Source organism: Trypanosoma melophagium (genome assembly GCF_022059095.1).
Source record: "Trypanosoma melophagium isolate St. Kilda chromosome Unknown ctg21segment0, whole genome shotgun sequence".
NCBI lineage: Eukaryota > Euglenozoa > Kinetoplastea > Trypanosomatida > Trypanosomatidae > Trypanosoma > Trypanosoma melophagium.
In genome coordinates, this window is record NW_027125151.1 from 46,348 (window position 1) to 70,006 (window position 23,659).

Sequence of the window (23,659 nt, forward strand, 5' to 3'; positions counted from 1 at the left end):
CTTTTTTCTTTTATTCTTCCTCTTACCCTATTAGCCTCCTAAAATGCAATCTTTGGAATTAACAACTTGCGTAACACATTCTCGTTTCCATTATTTTCACCATCACCGGTACCATTTCCATCTTCCTCTTCCTCTTCTTCTTCTTCACGGTAACGTTTACGTAGTGCTTCACCAAATGAGGCACTACGCGGTACACCCGTCTGCGATGTTTCGTGTCCAACATCCAACAATAACAGTGAGTCAAGTGAGACGGGGGCAGTATCACCATTACTTTCCTGCTGATCAACAAAGGGATCTACCGCTACGGATTCTTCTTCTGCTACAAGAGTTTCAGCCGGTACTACAGGTTGAGCTTTTGGCCAAAAACGATTTACGGTTGTATTCAGACGAGTAGGCGTACGAGGAGGAGTTGGAGTACGTGGAGGCGGTATATTAGAGCGTGGAGACTCTACCGATACGCGAACAGGCGGTGAGACTCGCTTGATACAAATAGACTCTGGTTCAGGTGAAACGGCTTTAATAGTAACAAGACGTTTAGAAGGACTTGAGACAGATCCTTGTGGTTTCTGTTGTTGTTGTTGTTGTTGTTGTTGTTGTTTTGGTAAAGATTGGGGTTCCACTTCATCCACGTCAACTACCATGGAAGACTGTGAATCACCAAGGAGAAAGGAATTGGATGAACTTTTGTTAGAAGATTCTCGTGGTACTGTATTTGTTAGTGTCATCATCGTTGTTTTCGCAGACCTGTTAAATGGATTCTGTGGTTTCTCTTCTGGAGTTGAACTTACACTTCGATTTTCATTTCCAATAGCCTTTTTAAATGGATTTAGTGGTTTCGCAGGAGGAACTGGACTAAGAGAATTTGTGCTGCAGTAACTGCTACTCCCTCCGCCATTACTTCTTGTAGGTGTTATAGCAACTTCATTAGTTCCCTTCACCGGCGTTATCTCCTGTTGATCTGTAAAAGTAATATGTCGTCTTGAAGGACTTGGAACTCCGGTTGTTGTTGTTTTTGTTGTTGTTGTTGCTACTGTAGAAAGAGTCTTGTCTTCTGCTTCTTTTAGTGTAGACTGTATATTAGCAACTCCAGTACTATCATTATTCCTTCCAGGAGCAAAATCATTACCATTAGGATTATTATTATTATTATTATTATTATTATTATTATTATTATTATTATTATTATTATTATTATTATTATTATTATTATTATTATTATTGTCGTTGGGCGTGGTAGTAGTGGTTGAAGTATTTTTTTCTTTTGTTAAGAGTTTTCGCAGGAGTAAATCCCGTTCACGCTCACTAACAATAGAGCCTTCAAGAGGAAGAGCACATCGACGTTTCTTCTTCGCCTTTACACGAACCTCTAATAGTGAAAGTAATTTTTGTACAAGTTGTCTGTGTCCCTGTGCGTTAGCCTCTTTCGCACAAACCTCAATATTATCACGTAATTCAAGATACGTGGCGAGATCCAGAGCCCGTGTTGTTTGTTGTTCCTTTAATGCATTACGGAATAACTCCATAATCTTTTTATCATGTAGTGCATCATGCTTGGCGATAACAGGTGTATAACACGTACTCCGTCGCTTCACCTCATCTGTACGCACTTCTCTTCTCAATAAGTGATCCCATGTGATCATCTCCCGCTCTGTTCCACTGCGGGTGAGAGGGAGAAACAGTCGTACGTGTTCCGTTGGGAGAGCACTGGCAACGGCGGCGGGATACGGCGGGTCATTCTTACTTGACCGGTAGGCGAGGAGTGTCTCATCATTTACACCCCAAATCCATAAATTATATGTTTGATCGGTAAGAATGCGTGGATCAAACACCGGCACCCAACTCCCACCCCAATTGAGTGTAAACATGCGTAAAACACCCGCGGTATCGGCAATATGCAGCGGTCCATCTTCGGACCATCCCATCCATTGTAATTGATGTTGTTGTTGTTGTGATTGGGATTGATGATTGTGATTTACACCGCCGTCTTCGTGTGTTGTGAGAGGAACAGTAACGGCAGACACAACTACTGAACGGGCACCAACGTCCAGGACTTGTAACATTAATTCTCCACCATTAGTGAGATAACATATTGCTAAGGGATCGAAATCGGCTTTAAAGGAGTGCATGATTTTACTGCTATTTGTACCCACCATGGCTACAATGCGGGGAAATAGACTTAGTACGGCTAATTCAAGTCCGGAAAGGGAAAAAATACGAAGATAACGGCTCGTAGCAACTGCTGTATAGCGAATACCACATGTCAAACATCGTACTAACTCACCCGGGTGTAATCTTACTCGCCACTCAGATTGAGCACCAATAGCAACAAATGTACGGTAGTAAAGTGTAAGAGATGGGGCATCGTCAATACTGTCCATTTCAGATTCCTGTCCAAGTACAAAGGCAGCTCCTACTGGACTTAATGCTGCCATTAATATAGTACCACGCTCTAGTACACGCACGGATTGTAGAGACATATCATGAAAATGAATAGTAGTACCATCAGATGTACAATGAATAAAACCAACAGAGTTATAGGCTAAATAACAGCTTCCTTCATCTCCCACAGGTGTTGCTCCGATTTGAAAAGAGTAATCAATAACTGCAGGGGCTGTAGTACGCGTTAGATCATTGCAAAGAGGTTGTTGAGATGAAGATAATGAAGCACCTGTATCTGTGACGGCCACAGATGCAATATCATTATCATCATAACCATCATCATTTCTTCCTCTATGGTGTTTGTATCTCTCATTACTGTCCTCTTCAGCACCTGCATTATCATTATAGTCTTCCTCATCACTGCCCTCATCCGATGACTCTTCCGCTTCGTCATCGAGAAAGACAGAACGTTGTATACGTTGTGTTTTCTCTACAAATCTTACTACTTCTTTTGGATCCTGTTGTCGCCATCGTGATGGTCGTTCCTCATCATCATCGTCTCTATACTCTGGATTATTGCGCTTAAGGTCTTGTACTAACTGTTGCAGATCTTCCTTTACATCTGAAGCAGATGAGAAGGATCCTGATAACGAAGATGAGGAAGAGGATACGTCATCCCCATCATTCTCGCCATGACTCCTCTTCTTTAACTTATTGTTCTTCTTTTTCTGTTCTTTACTTCTATTTCCGCTATTACTATCACTATCATCAATCGCATGTGCTTCCACCTCATGTCTCATCTTTTTCTTCACTCCATTTGTTGTTTGACTCTCTATGATCGTCGCCGTATTACTACCATTACTCTTACCATTATTATTATTATTATTATTATTATTATTATTATTATTATTATTATTATTATTATTATTATTGTTATTGGTATGTCCATTCTCATCTGTTCCCTCGGGTTTACGTACCGTCATAACTTTAGGAGCCTCACGGCGTAAATACGTCACTACACCATTCTGTGTACTTACCGCCACATCTCCACTGTTTATGTCCACATAGGCATCTGTTATAGCGTTAAAGGCTTGTCCCTGCAGCCGCGTTACACTCCACTTTCGATCATCCACTTTTGTAACAACAACTCCGGAAGCGGCGATAAGTACCACACAGAGCATATGTGCAGTAAGTGGATAACACACCACACTGAGAAGATCATTCATACCGAAACTATCCACACTCCCCACATGCCGCATACGATGTATATACGGTGTTGTTGTAGCCGTATCAAATCGTAATATCCGCGCCTCTGCGAGTCCAGGCACAAATAGAAATAATGCACCCGTACCTGTACGGCACCAACAGAGACGATATGCCGCAGTATCATCTCTTCGTGCTGTTGGAGAAAGAATATTGGGAAATGTAAACTTTACATTCTTCCATCGCTCCACAGACTCTTCCTTTTCTCCTTTTTCTCCTTGTAGTAATGGTGTACTATTATTATTATTATTATTATTATTATTATTATTATTATTATTATTATTATTATTATTATTATTATTATTATTATTATTAGGCTGAGCCGTTCCCACCACCCCCACAGCCCCGCTAGCAGATGCCATCGCCAGTAAATTCCCACACGGTGATAGTGCGAGTGCAATAATGGGATGTGGTACACACAACGGTATAGTCTGCACATCACAGCCGCTTGATAACATCTGCAGACATCGCAGTGAATCACCGGCGATGAATACACGACGCCGCACCGCATCAAACAATAACGATCGCACTTCTCCGGTCACGCGGCAAATAACACGTGCGGTGGACTCGGCGTGTATATTCTCATGCAATACAACATTTCCATCACGGCCGCAGGAAACCGCTAATCCCAACGCACTGTTGAGTACAAGTGAAGTAACAACGCCATTGTGACACTGCCGCGCCCACAACTGCGCACACGTTGGCCACCGCCGCAGGGGATAAAGCGCCACAACACCGTCAGAGCCGCCTGTTAAGATGTGAGATCCATCCAAAACCACACGAGTCGCGCCGGCAGGATGTGCTTGACGTTGTTGCTGAGGATTTAATTGTTGTTGTTGCTCTTCTTCTGCTTGTTGTGGTTGTTGTGGTTGGTGTTCTTCTTCGTTTTGGGGCATCTGTTCACACACACAGAGAAAGAAAATGGTACTTTTGATGGAAAGAAAGAAAAAGAAAGAGAGTTATATATATATATATATATATATATAAACAGAAAAATAGGAGGGGATATTCACTAGAGAAATAGAGAGTGAGTTTTTGAAGAGTAAAGACAAACAGTTTAAAAAAAGGGAAGGGGTGGGGGAAACTCCGAAATAATTCTTTTCTTTTTCTTTCGAAACTCTCCCACTGGAAGAGCGAAAGATACGCAGACAATTTTTTTAAGGGGCAAAATAAAAATATAAACGAAAGAAGAAAAACTTCATTCTCTTGTCGTATCGTTCTCTTCAAAGATTAAAGGAAGCGCACCAAATCCCATGCAAAAAGTAAAAAAAAGGGATTAAAGGCAGAAAGTATTTAAAAAGAAAAAAGAGAGAGAGGGAGAGATAAATAGAACAATATTAGTTAATACAACACGTTCTCTTCTTCACCTCCGGCTGCAGTCTTACTCTAGTACCTCTTGCTAACGATGATGATGATGATGATATTGACCTTCCCCTTGGTACTTGAATACTCCTCATAGAATTGTCAGGACAAGAAAAGTTTAACAAACGGTTTTGGTGTTCGTCTAGTGTGAAGCTAAAAGGAGCCATTTTATCTACGGCGGTAACAAGAAACTCCATTGCGTTAAGAATTCCATAACCTTTTTTCGCAGAAGCAAAGAAATGTCCTACAAAATGATGCCTATTACAAAACTCTTGAATTTCTTGAGGAAAGTTTAATACTGGTTTCTCATTTCCAGTCAATGATGACGTAGCCGTCATATTGTTCTCTGATAACATAGTATCATTTGTACCATGCATTATAGATTTTGACTCATGCGTGTAATTTGAAAAAGACATACGATAGGAACTATAGTAATCGTACTTATTTCCAGTAAGAATACTTGGAATAGGTAATGGAATATTAGGAAACGTAAATTTTGAGTCAATATCCGCCTTCCATTCCGCAGCCTTTTCAAGTGAGTCATGATCTTTCGCATCATACATAACAATAGCGGCACAACTGTTTTTATAATACGCACGTGTGACTGTTGTGGAGTATTCCTGCCCAGAAACATCCCAAAATTGCAAACGCAGCACTAGAGAATTAAATTCCATGCGTTTTTCAGAGAAATCCGCCCCAAGAGTTACACGTGTGGTTTTTGAGAAGGAACCATGTACAAAACGCTCAATAAAACTAGTCTTACCACATCCCCGTTGACCCACTACAAGAATTTTTAATACTATTTCTGGTGGTGGTTGCGATAATAATGATGATGATAAATAATGAGAATGATTGTGGTGTCTTATGATGGTCGGGGAGTGTAGAGGATGTAAGAGAATTGAGTGTTGTGTGGTAACCCCCATTATTATTATTATTATTATTATTATTATTATTATTATTATTATTATTATTATTATTATTATTAGTATTAGTATTATTTGGGATGGAATTTCGATCATGACTTCCCTCATTTACCACATCATTACTCGGTGGAGATGTTGGGGAAACGAAATCCACCCCATCCACACTACCAAAACACACTTCCGATACACTTACCCCAACAGAAGAGGACCTATCTGACTGTAAAGTCTGATGTACACACTTAACTGAAAGTAATTTATCACAACAACCAAGAGCATCATCCTCAACTTCAGTAGCGGTCTTCACATCAGGAGAATTTATTATTTCATTAGATAAAAGTGATTCTTTTTGTTTTCTTTTCTCCCATGCGACGACCGCTACTGAAGTTGAGGATGATGCTCTTGATTGTTGTGCTATTGTGTGGAGTAGTCGCTCTAGTTTAGTGCGATGACCAGACTTTGGTACTAGTTTGCAAAACATATCACTATTTCCCCTGCTATAGACAAGTATACAGAGATCATCATGATCTTCATAGCCTTCTGCACGTAATACATACTTGTACTGTGATAAATGATGTTTTTCGAGAAATACATCAACTTCGCTAACATCTTCCATAATAACTCTCGCATTGTTGACGTTAATAATAAGCAGAAGTGTTTTCTTCACTGGAATTGTCAATAGGCATAGATATAGGAGAATCTGAATAAGTAGTAGTATTAGTATTAATAGTAGTATTAGTAGTATCACCTTTACTACACTTTATATAGAATTATCTCTATCAATATTATTTTCACGTTCTGTGGAAGTAGTTATTCCTTACATTTTACTTGTGTAGGGTGGACCTTCTTGTTTTTTTATTAAAAAAGATATATATATATATTTCTCACGTTTCTTTGATAACTTCAAAAATAGCTTTTTCATCAGTTCACTCTTTTTTACTTTCTATCCTCCTCACTGTTTTATGTTTACTCTGGCACTCTCATCCACGTGAAACTCAAAGGGTATGAAAAATGTATAGCAGTTCTATACTTCACTTAATCACACTCTCTTGTAGAAAAATAAGTGAAGAATTGTGTATGGGGGTGTTGTTAATGATGACAATATCCTTTAATAAATATATCTTTGTCTGCTGGATAAAATCATTTAATACAACAGAAAAACAAAAAAAAAAGAAAAAAGGGGGAACAATAAATAACTAAGAAATATATAGATAGTATTCAATATCACGCAAGCAAACCAAGCAGTGACAAATAGGATTAAAACAGGAAAAAAGATTTAGAAAAGCGGAGAAGTAAAATACAGAAGCAAACGTTTTTTTCTTTTTTCTTTCTTATTTCCTTTATTAAAAAGTTCAAACACAACTTCAGGGATAATCAACGGTAATCTTTTTTTCCCACCCCTCAATAGATCTTCTCTGCATTCCCGTAAAAAACTGCTGTTAAACCCTACAATAATAATACCATTATCTCTCTCTCTCTCTCTCTGTATATATATATATATATTTCTCTCTCTATCTTTAATACTCTATTCATATCGATCTTGTCGTCGTTGTTGTTTTGCCCGTTCTCGTGCTGATCGCACAGCCCGCATAAGCCGTTCAAGTGTAATCCCACGTGCATCTTCATATAACGAAGATGTGGGTGGTGTTTGAACTAAATCTCGTGTTTCTACTGTACTCATCGCGGTTGTTTGTTCTCTTATTGATGTTCCCGCATGTACTCCATTGCTGGATGTGGGTGTAGATGTGAAGTTTGATTCTGAAGTTTGTAGTGGAAACGTCGGTGTTGGTGGTGTTGGACATTTCGTCTCTGTACTGAGATGCACAGATGTAGTTTCTTTATTATCATCGGTATTCTCATTATTATTATGATCCATATTCTTATCACTATTACTATGCTCTTTATTATCCATATGCTCTTTAATATCTGTATTCTTTTCAATATTACTATGCTCTTTATTATCCATATGCTCTTTAATATCTGTATTCTTTTCAATATTACTATGCTCTTTATTATCCATATGCTCTTTAATATCTGTATTCTTTTCAATATTACTATGCTCTTTATTATCCATATGCTCTTTAATATCTGTATTCTTATCACTATTACTATGCTCTTTATTATCTGTGCATCTTTTCGCTTTTAGATCCCACTCTGTCATTTCCCCCACCGGGGTCGTTGATGTTTCCACAATATTATACAGCTGCAGAAGACTCACCGGTTGTGTAGACTCACACCCCAATTCATACCACGCCGGTGAAGTTTCTCCATTCTTCTTCTCACTTATATCACTATGTGTGGGCCAGAACATTCGCTCTTCCGGACGACAGGGATCACTATGAGAATAATAATAATAATAATAAGAGTCCCTATCATTATTACTATTATTACCAGTATCAACATTTAGGTGTGATTGGGGCGTACATACAGTTCGAAAGCCATGCGGTAATAGGGATGATATGGTACTAGGCGGTACTGCACTACTAAGAATAGTGTCTGGCTGCATGAATGTACCATTCCAGTAATAATAATTACTACTACTATTATTACTATTACTATTGCTATGACTGCACCGCCACCATGGATGCTCTTGTGAAGTGTAATACCTACAAGTATTATTATTATTATTATTATTATTATTATTATTATTATTATTATTATTATTATTACTATCTTCAGTGGAAACACTCTTATTATGATTCGTTATACAACACACATTCTCAGATTCTCCTGTAGGCAGATTGTATGTAGTTGATCGAAATAATGGAGTTCTTTTCATTATTGCTGATGTTCTTGTTTGGGCAGACGAACGTGTACGTTTGACATCCGCACCGTACGGGTGTGGTGGTATAGTACTACACGGTGAAACTCCTTTTGACATCTAACTATGTAAATATTACGGGTTTTTTTTTTTTGAAATAATAATAATAATAATAATAATAATAATGAGAGAAATAGAAAGAGAGATAGAAATAGACTATTTATCTTTATTTCTCCTTGTGAATGAGAAGACGATAAACTGATAGAGTAAGTATCAAAGGATAAACACGCAGTGTGGGTAATGAAGTGTTACTTGACGTGCTTCGCTGTTTGATTGTCTATGTGTTTTGTTTTATTCTATTTTGTTTGTTTTACTTTATTCATTCTCTTCTGTGGTAATATATATATATATATATATATATATATATATATATATATATATATATATATATATATATATAGAGAGAGAGAGAGAGAGAGAGAGAAGAAATAGACCATAGTAATGGAATTCAAAATAAAGTACATGGAAATGGGGAAAAAGACAAAGGCAAGAATAAGAGTATCCTAGCAAACACCATTCATTATATATATATATATATATATATATATATATATATATATCCTTTACACGCGCACTCTCGCACTCATGACGTTCCTTTTTCATTATTCAATTCCTTTCCTTATTACGAACACACATTATCATCCTTCTCTTTCCTTTACTATTAATTTCCCCCTCCACACACCCAACATCATCATCAACCAATTAAAAAGAAAGCCCTTCTTCTTCTTATCATTTTCTCTCTCTCTCTTAATATTGTTTTTGATGATCATTATTAATAAGTATTATGCGCGTCACTCGTTGCCCCTGTGGCCACCAATGCATACATCACATCATCTGGTCGAAGTGGCATATCTAATGAAGGATTCGTAATAAAATACCGCGGCGTTCCCTGCACCGCTTCCGATTGCGGGAATTGACGAAATACACCAATCGCCACCCACGACCGGCGGGCGAGGAGAAACGCAAAGGCATCGCCAAATGTCTGAAAGTGCAGTAATTGATTCCCACAGACTTTAAATAGTGTTGGGGAGGTTTGCCGGGAATTACACCAGGCATTCACATCAAAGAGATCGGTTTGTGTGCGGAGACACAGGACCATTTCAAAGAATTGCATAATGCGATGATCCCGCTGGGCGTGAATAAAGATTGTGTGCAGCATATTTGTAGAGAAACAACGGCCCATCATAAAAGCCAAGGAGTATTGAAACTGTTCTTCTCCACGACGACGCCATTCCTCATCTTTGTGGTGTGGAGTAACATATACACAAGACTTAAAAGATTGTAATTCCACCACTAAATTCTGCTCTGTTGACGTTGAAAGTTCTGTAGATTCGCCGTTATTGTCTCTTCTTTGCCGGAGCGAGGCCCATTCCAGTAGGGCGCGAATGTTATTTTCTACCGTTATGAGTGGAACATCATCAAAGTCCCATGTACCGAGTTGAGAACTGTATAGTAATAAACCACGAACTTTGGTAATACCACCACCCTTTGAAAGGGCATAATCCAAATGAGTCTCTAATGTACTCAAACCACGAATATACCGCAGTGGATGACCAAAGGCTCTATTCCACCATTGAAGAAAATCATAACTTAATTCCTGTACCGTAAGCACCGTTAGACGTGAATTGTCATGAATGGCCTGTATACAACGCATCATTTGAACTAACTCAAACCGTGAAACAGATTTATTAAGATACGTATCATAAAGTGACTGCAAAGGTGGTTTCTTAAAAGCTGCCACTTGATCTATATATAGAAAATACTCCGGGTCATCTGAAGCTCCATATCCATGTAAATATTCATGTGCTACATGGGTAAGAATATCATTTATTTGTTGTTCAAGTCTTCCTATTGGTTGATCTATACTATTATTATCTGAGAGTATACAACTATGACATCGTAGTAGATCACGTAATACGGAAAGTGATCCACCTAATGGAAGTTCACTTAATGGAACACCACATGGATTTTTATTCACAAACGATTGACTTAAAAGTTTTTCTCGTAATTCTCTCACATGATCCAATTGGGGTGAATATTTTTTTCCTTTTCTTCTTATTTTCTGTGTTTCCATTCTAGAAGAATTGAATTTCCCAGGACTTTCATCATGTCCAATCCCTTCCATCTCCGCATCGTTCAAATCAAAACTTCTGTTAAATGGATAAAATATTTTCCCATTATCGTCATCCGAGTCGGCGGCGTCCATACCAAACTCAAATAAATCCTGTTGAGAAGCACCTGGAGAAAGATATGTATTTACAGCATGAAAAGTTTTTCGTATTCCTGCATCTCCGGATAAGAAGGGTTCCACACCATCCCGACCACTATTACTATTATTAGTATTATTATGACTATAATTATTACCATTTTCACATGGTTCTAATGCCACTAATGCACGTTCTATTGTATTGGTTCCCCGTTCATGTAAGAAGAGCAAAGTGTCTTCGGCTTCTAGTAAATATTCAAGATCCAATCGCATTAATCTACGTGCACCCTCTTCCACGCCCACAATAAGTATATCATGTATTTTCATTAACCGAATTACACGTGAAAGTGGAATATGAACAAAGTACCAGGGAACGGGATGTGTTCCAAATACATTACGTCTACTATATTCATATAACTCTTTCCAATTATCTTGTTCACTTTTTTTCCAAAGTGTTGGAGATGAGGTTCCATGTGAGGAAGAAGTATTTACAAGGTTTACAAGAAATGGTACAACACCTGGAAGTAAAAGTGCTGTTGCCATTATAGTCTTCATTTGTTGATCAATTACAGTTTTATTACGTTCTCGTAATAATCTTACATGAAGACCAAATCTCAAACGTAGAAATTGTTGTACTTGTGGTGCATGTCTTTGAAATATAACTGATGATAACATAACATCATCATCTCGTGTGGTAGTGGATCCACCAGATGAGGGAAATATAATAATAGCCGCAGCTTCACGTACTTTTAATCGTAATAGTGTTCGTTGATCTAATACACGAATTTCTAGAAAAGTACTTCGTAGTCTATATCGTGGATTTCTACCAATTGCCTTAACATCTGGGGTATAATTATTATTACAAAAACATACCGACTTCATTGGATAAACTACAAAGACTTCTTCTAACAGTGCAATCGCTTCTTCATACTTTACATGCCCATATACAATAATATGGCGTCTTCTGCCGCTATAACTGGGAAATTTATTTAATAGTTTCATTGTTGAAATAACTAACATAATCCATGAAGGCATTTTTGCCATAAAGAAAAATATAATAACAATCGCAATAACACGACCATCTGGACCATATGGTACAACATCGCCAAATCCAACCGTTGATATCGTTACCATAAGCCAATACATGGCTACACCAATATTCACATGTTGACCACGAAATAACTGATGAATATGAAATATACAGCCAGTTGTAAAGAAAACAGCAAGAAAGTACGTAAGTGGACCAGCAGAAAGTCGAATCACATCAAGTTTATGATTTCTTGGTCTCAACATAGCAACAGCATCTAATAGAAATAAAAAGTACTGTCGCATTGGCCAACAACGGAGGAATAAAGGAACATACATTCGACTCACCCATCGTAATTCAGCAAAGAAGGCCACAAGAAAGGTTACAATTTGATAACCAGATGTTAAGAGCACAACTGCAATCGTATATACCGAAACAGAATAGGCAAAAAAGAGCTGAGATAGTAATACTATTGAAAGAACTGTTTGAACGTAGGCAAACCAGGAAAAATTCCTTTCACTGTAATGCATCCATGATACATCAAATGTACGAGTTGTTTGTAAAACATAAAGTACCACCATAGCTGTTTCACACACAAAAAGAAAAGCCCAAACACACATAGCCAACATGGGCTGTTCCCATATAATACTTTGAAAAAATCGCTTCGCCCCTGAAGTTGTAGCAAACCCAAGTGCCTCTTTTTTATTATACTCCTTTTTCTCGCCTGATCTTAACGATGGAAATAGACAGGAACACATACGACTAAATCGACAACCATCATCATCACTTTCCTCTTCTTCTCCATCATTCACAACCGCCTTTAGTCGTCGTGTGAGTCGTTTCTGCGATCTATCACGATCTCTCCAGTAACGCATGTGTGGGGCATACTGCGCAATAAACTTATAGTGCCCCGGTGCGGTGAGATCAGTGACTTCATTCAATAATTTCTCATTAACGCCTTCTGTGGGAAATACCGGCCCACGTGTGGTTGGTGTGTTCCCAAGCATTATTGTTATTGTTACTGCTATTGTTGTTGCTGTTGTATAGAATGTCTTTTAACTAACCCACGCAGGTGAAGAAACGCACAAAAAAAAAACCAACTACCGTGTGTTTTCTTCTGTTTCTCTACTTGATCATATATATATATATATATATATATAATTGCAAAGGGAGAAAGAAAGCGAAAAATAGAGAAATACATATATAATCACAATTAAAAAACGAAAAATAAAAAATAAACGCTTGGGTGTGCAAAATTACACTGATCACATTTCATACAGAACAGAAAGAGTAAACGTAAATAAAGATACACATAGTGGTGAAATCAACAAAGCACCACATCTGAATTAATTGTTAATACCATATGTGTAAATAAAAGAAGAATGACGAAAAAAAAAATGAACCCACAAGCACAGTATTTTATCATAGTAGTTACAGAAATAATAAAAGAAAATGAATAAAACGCAAACAAGCTATATAAATACTTACTGATGGGCCCAATTTCTTTTCATTTCTTTTGGTTTTCTTGTAGTAAACTCACTTGCAATATATATATATATATATATATATATATATATATATATATATATATAGATAACTCAAAACACGATATGCATGTCTGCAGAATCAACAAGATCACAGAGAGAACAGACTCCAACAAGGAGACTATTATCACCCGCCAAGGGTATAACATAGAGAAAACAAAATAGCCGTTAAACAAAGAAAAAAATTCCATCCATCCCTTTAGAGACGAACAATATAATCTGCCTCTTCCAGTATTTCCGCATCATGTGTCACACACAATATGCCCCGTACTTTACCAGATTGTAAAAGCTCTCGCCATATGGCTATTATGTTTCGCTTTGACGTGCTGTCTAAAGCGGCTGTTGGCTCATCCATTAACAATACACCGCCACTGTGAAAAAGTGCCCGGGCGAGCATTAATCGCTGTGCTTGTCCCCCACTAAGGCGAACAGCACCAGGCGCCACCCAACCAGTAAAGTCTGCGATTGGTGTTAACAGTCCTTGTGGTAAGCGATCAATAAAGTCTAAACAGCATGCCGCCTCTGCAGATGCACGGACACGATGTAAAAGTGATGTATCGGTGATGGATACACGATTTTGTAGAGAAATGTTTTGGGCAATAGTGGCATCAGGAAATAGTGTGGGAGTCTGTGGAACATAACTAAATAATCGACAACGGAGAAGTTTACGTGGAATAGATGAAAGTGGAAACCATCGTGCATTAGCACTCTCTTCTTCTTTTTCTTCTGCCTGCATGTGTGATTTCTCTCTGTGATTTCTTTCCCGTAATTGTAGCATGAGACTTCCAGAGTTCGCAGTATATAAGGCAAGTAGAAGACGCAGGAGTGTTGTCTTACCACATCCACTTACTCCAGTTACACAAATAATTTGTCCTGATCCCATTATCGTTTTCTGGAATTGTATCTGAAATGAGAGTGGGGATAAAAAGGCGTTTACTGTTGGGGTTGTAGGGTATTGAAACTGCAATCCCTCTGCTCGTATACCGTGAACCTCAATATCGGCATCCTTACGTAGAAGATATTCACTAATGGTGGATTTTGAAGTAATAACACGTTTCTTATTATTATTATTATTATTATTATTATTATTATTATTATTATTATTATTATTATTATTATTACCATTAGCCTTATTATCCTCCTCATTCTCATTTACATCATCTTCATCCTTCTCTTCCCAGTGATGTGAATCCAGTATTCGTTCCAGTACATTTGCTTTATAGGCATTATTCAATACTAATTCAATTACCCGTTGGGTATCTAAAACTTGATCCAGCAGCTCCTGTGTGGCATGTATGCTCTCTGTGAGAGACCCAAGTCTTGTGGTAAATCCCTCAGAGACACACTCTGCCACAATGGATGGAATTAGCGATTTCGTAATAGATATAAGTCCATCTATAACCCATAAACGATGAGTAGAGAGTAAAATACGTAGTACACGTTTTATCCCAGTAGGCCGATTCCAGTACTTTGCTGTATATGACATCCACCATGTCATTAATGCCGTATCCACCCCATATGGACGTAATTCGTGAATATGTTCAATTATTTCCATTCCATGCAACATTATACCATCAGCCGCAGTATTTTCATTCGCTTCTTCCTCCGCATCCATCGCATCCGTATTATTACTATTATTATCATCATTATCATTATTATCATTAACTCGGTTATTCTTTACCATATACTCTTCCCGTAAATACGTTAATGCCTTTACTGTCATTCTACACCCCACAACCGTCATCAATACCACCGCACGATCTCTCTTATGAAGCACACTACCCGCAGCTACAACCATCATCACTGCACGTATCACACCTGATAAGAAAACATGCACATGCACATCCACTCCCTCAAGATCATTAGCGTAATACGGTAGTTCATCCAGTGTATCATTATCACTAGTATCAAAGTAACTCAGTGGTGTGTGGGCTAGTGCTTCATATAACCGTCGTTTTACGTAATCACGATGACGTGATGCCGATGCACGAATGTAATCCCGCATTACTCGCGTTATTCCCTCTGTTATAATCTGTCGTGCCCATTCAAATATCAATAAAGAAAGAATACTCCGCGTCGTCACACACCACGATGGCATACTACCACCATTAAGAGTACTACTAGAAGATGTAGAGAGTGGGGATTGTATTACACATTCTCGCATAATAAGACCAGCATTTGCACTACATGCAGCAATTGCCGTAAGTGCACTCATAACAGTAAAGGTAATTAGTCGATTTTTCCCACTAGTGTACGTATATTTCGCTAAACTCCATAGATTTCGTAATTGCAGTGCATTACGACGACGACGCAGTTGCTGCATCTCCACAGAGAGCGAATGCCAACAATTCATAAATATTGTTGCCGTGGCTGTTGCTTTTGCTACTGCTACTACTGTTGGCAATGATGATGATGATGATGATAATAATGCTTCCTTTACCAAGCGATCATTCAGTGGAAAAATAAAAGCCTGGTAAAAGCGTGATGAATATTCTTCTAGATCACTAAGTTGATCAACACAACGATTCACATCTTCATGTACGATCAGTGACTCATGAACAGATCGTACTAACTGCAATCGCCATAATAGTGCCAAAGAAGCCGCAGAAATGGCGTTGTTTTGCCCACTCTCACATGACCGTGTCTCACGTTTTAGTAAAGTGAGAATCTCATTTTCGTCTAAATTATAACGTACACAATTTTCCCATAGAACCCTAACAACTTCTGGAATAGTCCCATTTACACCAAAAGTAGTAGTAGTAGTGCTATCAGTAGTACTCATCGAAACAAGTGGAATAATCAAATCAATACGATTTTCGGCTATTTCCGTTGGTATATATGGGGCTGTGAGGACCGCACCAGTTAGTTTAGAGAAGTAATCTTCTACAGTAGATGCCTTTTCTTCATTTTCTTTTTCTTTTTCTTCTTCTAAGGTATCCTGTTTAGAAGATTCCACCTTCTTTTGTTCCCGCCGTTGTTTTTCCAATTTCCTCCGTCTCCCGTACACCCATTTTAGTGTGTAGTGAGTCCCCTCCGCCGCCAGTAATAATCCCACAACACCGTACACAACAGCCTCCGGTGAAGTTACCCGCATACGAACATGCTCAACACTGCAGAGTATATGATGTTGTAATGCTGCCAATGATGAATAGCAGGAGGAGGAACTTAGAGTAGAGCCTTTAAATAGAGAAGCCATTTCGTAATTTTTTTTGTTTTTTGTTTTTATAAATCCTCCACACCCCACTATACCCTGCTCTATTCCTTGGTACTCTTTACTTGTTTTTTTTTAAAAGAGGTATATCATTTGTAGGTCGTAAAATAATAACAAATAAAATAAATGAAAAATGAGTAGCAACGTGACCTTGTGCAGGAAATTCGTTTTTTTTTTCAAGGGGGGAGATGGGTAAAGAAATAACAAAATAAGAGATGATTACTTAATACTTCTACCATATATTTCTCTTTCTATACACACACAGACAGGGGAACAGAGGAACGTATATCCCATATATATATAGTATGTGTATATTTGTTTGTACCTCTCACATAATACCATAGTCATCCTCCTCTAACAATAACAATTCCTCTTCACGTCCACGTTTCCGTCCTGCCATTTCCTCATCACGCCCCTTCAGACCGCCAACACCAGCACTATTCACACCATCACTGCCGTCTTTTCGATCTCTATTACGTTCCTCTGACTTATCGCCACTGCTCGCCCATACCGCGTTAACATCACTTAAAGCGGTATCATCTGTGGCTGTGATGAGTGTTGCAATGTACTTTCCATGTCGATCTCTGCCACAAATAGAGTAACGCACCACGAGGCCTTCTGCAGGGCGACATCGTGCAGGTTCCATTTGTGGATCCCATAGTATGGCATCACCGTGGAAAACTACATCATGCATACCGCTTTCATCCGGGCGAATGTTTCCGCGCATTTCATCCGCATCATATACTCGCACAGTCCCACGGTAACGTGGCAAACAAATCCCCTCCTCATCCTCTGCTGATATCAGATTATTATTATTATTATTATTATTATTATTATTATTATTATTATTATTATTATTATTATTATTATTATTATTATTATTATTATTATTATTATTATTAGGGGTGTTCCCCTCTGAACGACGGCCAAGCGCACGTGGAAAGATACGGTCGAACCATGACTGTTCAACGGCTAATGCATAACCGTTGTTTGGAGTACCACGTATGTTATCCGCACGTAGTCGTCTACCCGCACGATTTCCAGCCCGATTCCATCGTACTTTAAATGTTACCGACTCTTGTACAGATACCGTAGGCTTTCTTGTTTGTAAGAATAATAGTAATAACTGTGCGGCTTCTGGTGTAAGTAATGCAGCCGCTTTTTGTGCTAATTCATCAGGTCCAGTAGATTCTTCTTTGGTAGCGGTGGTAGATGTAGTTTGAGTGACACTAGACGTATCCTCAGCGTTCCGTGTTTGTTCCACAGTAGAAACTACAGTATTACTTTCACCTGTGTTCTTTTCTGTATCTTGTCTATCACTTGATACCTCCTGCTTCTTGCTATGATCACTATTATTATTACTATTATTACCAGTAGTAGTAGTAGTAGTAGTAGTAGTAGTAGTATTGCCCCCCTTCTTGTTTTCATTCTTTGAGTTGAAAGAAGCCGAGACAGGAGTGGCGAGTAAAGATATATTCTTATCCTTTCTACTATCACTCCCTCCCATTCGCTGTCTCAGAGGTGCTGTTTCGGGAAGATTTCCACCATAAAAGATCTCCAGTACTCGACGTGTAAATGCATACTCCACATTCTCACGTGTAAAGTACACATCAGGACCTCCTACATTGGGCGTTATAAAACCAAATCCCTTATTATGGCGGAATAACACAATACGTCCTTCATGTTCAATATCCTCTTCCGGTTGCATTATGGCAATTTGTTCATCAGCTGTTAAATTTCGACGGGGCATCTGTGCTGTTCTATCACCATGTTGTTGTCGTCGTCGTTGTGGATCTTCTCCTTCTTCCTGTTGTTGAGGATGTGAATAACGATTTCCTGTTTGTGTCTTATTATTATATGGAACATTACGGCCCTCTGCAACTCCTTGTACTTCAATATTACCAGTTTTATAATTGTTATAATGCACACTCGTATTTCCCGCCTCGTCTCTGTTCATTTCTCGCTCTTTCGTTTCAGTCTCATTTAATTCAGCAAACATCGAGGCGTATTTCGTTGCCTCCCGCACGGCATCATCCTCACTGTCTAACTGAACATCTAATACTTGTTCAGATCGCATTGTATCTGTTAAGGGTGTTGATTTTGTTTCTGCAGCACGTCGTATCATGGCACTAAGATCCATTACAGCAGGGAGTGAGGATGCATTCGATACATGCTTGCCAGTTTTATTTCCCATCAACATTGTATTAGTAGTAGAAGAAGAACTCTCATCTTCGCCTATACTTATCATTTCATTTTCCTGTAACATCACATCATCTCTCTCCCCTTCAATCGTATTAGTTGTTTTGGTATTATTACTCGTGTTAGTGGTAGAGTTCTTCTCCGCCATCAAAGCATACTTTTCCTTCAGTGTTGCTGGTCCAGTGTAAAGAACGACATCGGCTGGAATTGTTGCAAAGATATCATCGAAGAGATTTCTAGACGTTAATCGGGGATTTTTCTGCATTTTCTATTATTTTTGTGCGTGCGTGCTTCTCAAGTATCATACATACATAGAGAGAGAGAGAGAAAAAAAGCAAATAAATAATTGAACAAAATAAAGAAATGCAAAAGAAAATAGGAGTGTAATGGATCTAAATAACGACAGAGATCAAAAAAAACAAAAAAAAAGAAGTACATACAATTTGGGAGATGTTTCACTTTTTTCCTTTTTGTTCTATCGTCCATCACCTAAGCTCGAAAAAAAATCCAAAACAATCTCCTTCTTTTTTTTATCTTCTTTTGTTTCTCTTTGTGTCCCCACCAAACTTCTTTCCTCTTCTTCTTTCTTTTTATGGTGTTCTATATATATATATTCTTTTCTCTGTCTTTCTTTCTCCCTACTCACCGCATTACTAGTTTTGCCAGTACACGCTCTTGTGCCTGCAGTCGCACCTCCAACGCCTCACGCTCCATCGCTTCTACTTTAAGTGCCGCCTCTAATCGACGAATTCGTAATATAAGTGCCTCCGCCTCTGCGGGGGAACAGCCACAAGTCGTCATCGTAGAAGTATTAGCAGTAGCAGTAGCAGAACCTCCTACTCCTCCTCGTGTTGTTGTTGCTGTTGTTATCATCATACCTGGAAGGTTAACATCGTCATTTGTTTCACCCTCCATTAGTACTCGCATGCGCTGCTGTAGAACGGCATTCTCACTAGTAAGATCTTGCACGAGTTGCCACAGTTGTGCAATCTGCTGTGAGGAAGAAGATGATGATGATGAAGATGTGTGCGCTGAGGGAAGTGAATTGGGAAAGGGATAAGTCAATGGAAAAGAAGCAGCAGGCTCTGATGAAATACCATTAGAATGACTTGTTGATCCCATTGGTGTCTTTGTTGTTGCTGCTGTTGTTGTGGATGTTGTGGCTGTGTTACTTGTGGCTGGGGCTGAGTCTGCAGAAAGTGGTTGTGTGTGGGTGAGTGCTGTTAATTTGGGTAAACTGCTGTTATAGTGAAGGCTATTCTCAACTGGTGCATTGACTTCTTCAAACCGCGGAGGGGAGGCCGCGGTATTTGTTGGCATTCCTCCTGTTATACTTGTTGTTCTTCCTGCCATTGTATTTATATTTATATTTGTATTTGTATTTAACGTTTGTGCAGTATTGCTGTTCTGGTCCTTGGGAATATAACGCAGTGGAGCGGGTGGAGAAGGTGGCGTTGGTGGTGGCATTCACGAAGACTATGTAAGGGTGTGTGTCTGTATATATATAATGAAATCAATATAAATAAGTAAATAAAGGAATAAAGGAATAGTACGTTCTGTATTTCTTTTGTTTCTTTTCTTTTTCAGTAGCACTTCCCTCTCGTTTGATTAATTTCTATAAACGTATATGTCAAAGAAGTAGAAGAAGAAAAAAAACAAAAAAAGTCACGCGGCTCTATCTATTCTACTATATATATACACGTATGCTGCACGTCTGACTATAGCTTAAATAAATAAAGAATACGTAAGATAATAAGAATAAAGAAGAGGAGGAAAATTACATAAATATATATATATATATATATATATATATTGTACAATAGCCACAGTGCGCATCCCTATTACAACAAGGCTTAGTTTCAGTCGTAACAGAGAAAAAACAAAAGGCATAACATAAAGTAAGGAAAACGCAAAGGAAATAACTATTCCACTAACATCGCATATCATATCGCTCAATACTTTCATACGACTATAGTGGAGACAAACAAAAACAAAAAAAACCCACTGGATACAAAAACTAAAAGAAAACATTGAAAATAAAGAGATAACTTATTAGATGCACGTAGATGAGCGATTTTTCTTTTTTTTTTTTGTTTTGTTTTTGTTTTTTTGTTTCTCCATTGATAATGATAGGTATCGTAATGAATAACGATGACGACGAAATACCTTCTCTGGAGAACAGCAACCAAATAAAGAAAGAACAACAGAGGAAAGCAACATAAACAGAAAAAACACATGAGTTCCAAAGTGCAAAAGAAAAAGTATTTTGAATGGAAAGAACAGAGAATAGATGAAAAAAGGGGCAGAGAGAAAAATGAAATTATCGTTTCCTTTCGTGTTTATTTACCATTATTACTATTCTTTTTTTCCCCTATTTCTCTATCTCTCTCTCTCTCTGCATGTGTGTTCACTTTTCTGATAACTCTAGACATTCCCCCTTTTTCTTTTTTTTGTTTTGTGATCCGATTACTTTTTTCGCTTATTCTTCTTTTCCCTTCTTTGCAAAAGTCTTAGCCTCATTCTTCACCCACTTCACTATCCTACTAGCCCGTGAAGGGGCAGCCCGACGCCAGGGTTCACTCACAGAGGAGCCAGGCACCATACGAGATGAAACCACACTTAACGTCTCATCATCCTCATCCACATCATCCCTCACATTAAATGATCCTGTTGGCCCTCTGGCATCTGCTATAGATGTTGGTACTGTTTTTACAGTTGCTATAGTTGTTTTTACTTCTTCTACGGCATCTGTATTTGTTTTAATGGTTGTGACTATTTTTTCTGTGACTTGTTCTGTTGATTCAGAAACTATACAGCTAGGTACGGCCTCTATTTTCTCGTTTTTGTTCCTTTCTTCTTTTTCCTTATTTGTCTCAAAGGAACTCGCTGTTAGAATACTTCCACTTTGTGCATCTTCCGCCAGTGGTGAATCCGGCTCTGATGACGGCGGAGAGTAACTGAGACACGGCAGTGGAAAGTCATCCATAGATGGAAGTATCATATCCTCAAATAACTTTACTTTCACTATAGTTGTCATTAATTTACTCATATCTGGAATGAGATTTAACACAGCGTGTAGGAGTCCATCATGTGAGGCAACTTCCTGTATAAACTCGAGTCGAAGCTGCGGTGTACGTGAACTGCCAACCCACATCTTATTAGAGGGTGGTGGTCCAACACTTAATCGCATACGATTTGATAGCTCAAGCATTTTAATATTAAATAGAATATCCGGCACACGTACACTTCGATATGTTATGGAAAAACGTAAAACTAATACAAGTCCACCACGGTAAAGTAAATCAAAATCAAATTCAAGTTCGCCACTCGTCGTCACTGCTGGATCACTTACATTACTAATAAGTGGAATTTCACCACCGAGCTCCAAGCGATCTAAAAGGATTTCACCTTGCATGTGTTTAGGCAGTCTTCTCGAAACTTTATGAAGTTTTCGTCGTAATTTACCAACTAGAAGATCCCTAAGTTCACTAGTACGTGTATTTTCAAAGAATAATCGTGCCACAACAAGATTAAAAACATCTAACTGTGGAAGACGTTTAATAAATCCTCGCCACTCTTCAGATTGCGGAGTAGCCTGTAATAAATTAAACCAGCGTTCTAATTCACGACGAGTTGGAAATTTTAATACTACTGATTTCCAAGAACTAAGACAATCCTCACAACCATTTACATTAAAATGAGTTCCATTTTGTTTAATATCCCCCACAAGAGTAGAAGTAAGAGAAAATGTAGTATCCAAAAGTGGATTATGCTTCTGGTGTTCATGTCTGTGATGATAATGATGTCTTTCTTTACTTTCTTGTTCCTCTTGCTGTTTTGCTTGTTGACGTGCCATCTGTAGTATTGGATCTTCAATAAAAAGTGGAAGACCATCTTTACAGCGTAAGACAAGACATTTTCCACGAATTGGAGCATTTCGCTTCGTTGGATCTGTATGTCGATGAAACTTGGATAATTTTTCAGATGTGCTAATAACAGTGCTAGCATTAATCTTACCAATTAAGTTTTCTGATGTAATAATAGTTGTAGTATCATCACTATCATCATGGTCATCATCGCTATTACTATCATCTGAACCATTACCGCTATGATTTGTCTTTTTTTGTTTTTGTGTTTTATGACTGGTGTCAAAGCGATATACACATATAGTATTACCAAAGAGAACAACACGTACAGGGATAACAGGTCTCATAATACCATCGTCGAATCTGGACATTTTACATATAGCCTGTACCTTTGATGGGGACACAGGAACATCTTTTTGATCTAATGCTGCAATGCGAACCATCAACTCTGCTTCTTTTCGTTCTACTAAATCTTCCAGTATCTTCTTTCCCTTAACGAATAGGAAAACTATGATGAAAACTGTAGATACTGCTCCACCAATAAAGCCAAGAAGAAATGGGAGAACAGTAGCCATATTTTTTTTGATGATTGTATCTTCTCTTTTACCCTATTATTTCCCTTTTGTTGTTGTTGTTGTTGTTGTTGTTGTTGCTGTTTTTTTCTTTTTTTTTGACGTCTTTAATGTCCCTTGCCTTTACAATAAATAATAATTTGTTTTTGTTTATTTTCGTGGGTAAACTGTATCTTTTTTTCTTTTTCTCGTGCTTCTGTACCTTTCTATTGACTCTCTAACCTCTGCTTCTATTGGGGCCAATTTCGACTCTTCCTCTTCCTTCTCCTCCTCCAAACTACCTCAGTCA

General features: G+C 38.2%; 8 protein-coding genes across 8 annotated transcripts; all 8 read right to left on the bottom strand.

Moving 5' to 3' along the window:
• Nucleotides 1-38: 38 nt before the first annotated feature.
• LSM04_003286 (Minichromosome loss protein Mcl1) lies at nt 39-4,538 on the bottom strand (the record flags this gene model as incomplete). Its single annotated transcript, XM_067330855.1, has 1 exon — nt 39-4,538. The coding sequence occupies one exon, from the start codon at nt 4,536-4,538 to the stop codon at nt 39-41; it is 4,500 nt and encodes a 1,499-aa protein (XP_067191923.1).
• Nucleotides 4,539-4,979: 441 nt separating this feature from the next.
• LSM04_009166 (Small GTPase) lies at nt 4,980-6,540 on the bottom strand (the record flags this gene model as incomplete). Its single annotated transcript, XM_067330856.1, has 2 exons — nt 4,980-5,865; nt 6,137-6,540. The coding sequence occupies 2 exons, from the start codon at nt 6,538-6,540 to the stop codon at nt 4,980-4,982; spliced, it is 1,290 nt and encodes a 429-aa protein (XP_067192043.1).
• Nucleotides 6,541-7,449: 909 nt separating this feature from the next.
• On the bottom strand, nt 7,450-8,805 carry LSM04_001606 (uncharacterized protein; the record flags this gene model as incomplete). The annotated part of the gene is made up of 1 exon (XM_067330857.1): nt 7,450-8,805. One exon carries the CDS (start codon nt 8,803-8,805, stop codon nt 7,450-7,452), a length of 1,356 nt encoding a protein of 451 aa, XP_067191898.1.
• Nucleotides 8,806-9,517: 712 nt separating this feature from the next.
• On the bottom strand, nt 9,518-12,985 carry LSM04_001979 (Potassium channel domain; the record flags this gene model as incomplete). Its single annotated transcript, XM_067330858.1, has 1 exon — nt 9,518-12,985. The coding sequence occupies one exon, from the start codon at nt 12,983-12,985 to the stop codon at nt 9,518-9,520; it is 3,468 nt and encodes a 1,155-aa protein (XP_067191906.1).
• A 736-nt stretch (nt 12,986-13,721) lies between these two features.
• On the bottom strand, nt 13,722-16,718 carry LSM04_001441 (ABC transporter-like; the record flags this gene model as incomplete). The annotated part of the gene is made up of 1 exon (XM_067330859.1): nt 13,722-16,718. One exon carries the CDS (start codon nt 16,716-16,718, stop codon nt 13,722-13,724), a length of 2,997 nt encoding a protein of 998 aa, XP_067191894.1.
• A 343-nt stretch (nt 16,719-17,061) lies between these two features.
• On the bottom strand, nt 17,062-19,197 carry LSM04_009558 (uncharacterized protein; the record flags this gene model as incomplete). Its single annotated transcript, XM_067330860.1, has 1 exon — nt 17,062-19,197. One exon carries the CDS (start codon nt 19,195-19,197, stop codon nt 17,062-17,064), a length of 2,136 nt encoding a protein of 711 aa, XP_067192052.1.
• A 377-nt stretch (nt 19,198-19,574) lies between these two features.
• Nucleotides 19,575-20,399, bottom strand: LSM04_007190 (uncharacterized protein; the record flags this gene model as incomplete). The annotated part of the gene is made up of 1 exon (XM_067330861.1): nt 19,575-20,399. The coding sequence occupies one exon, from the start codon at nt 20,397-20,399 to the stop codon at nt 19,575-19,577; it is 825 nt and encodes a 274-aa protein (XP_067192004.1).
• Nucleotides 20,400-21,411: 1,012 nt separating this feature from the next.
• LSM04_002779 (uncharacterized protein) lies at nt 21,412-23,373 on the bottom strand (the record flags this gene model as incomplete). Its single annotated transcript, XM_067330863.1, has 1 exon — nt 21,412-23,373. The coding sequence occupies one exon, from the start codon at nt 23,371-23,373 to the stop codon at nt 21,412-21,414; it is 1,962 nt and encodes a 653-aa protein (XP_067191914.1).
• Between the last annotated feature and the right edge of the window lie 286 nt (nt 23,374-23,659).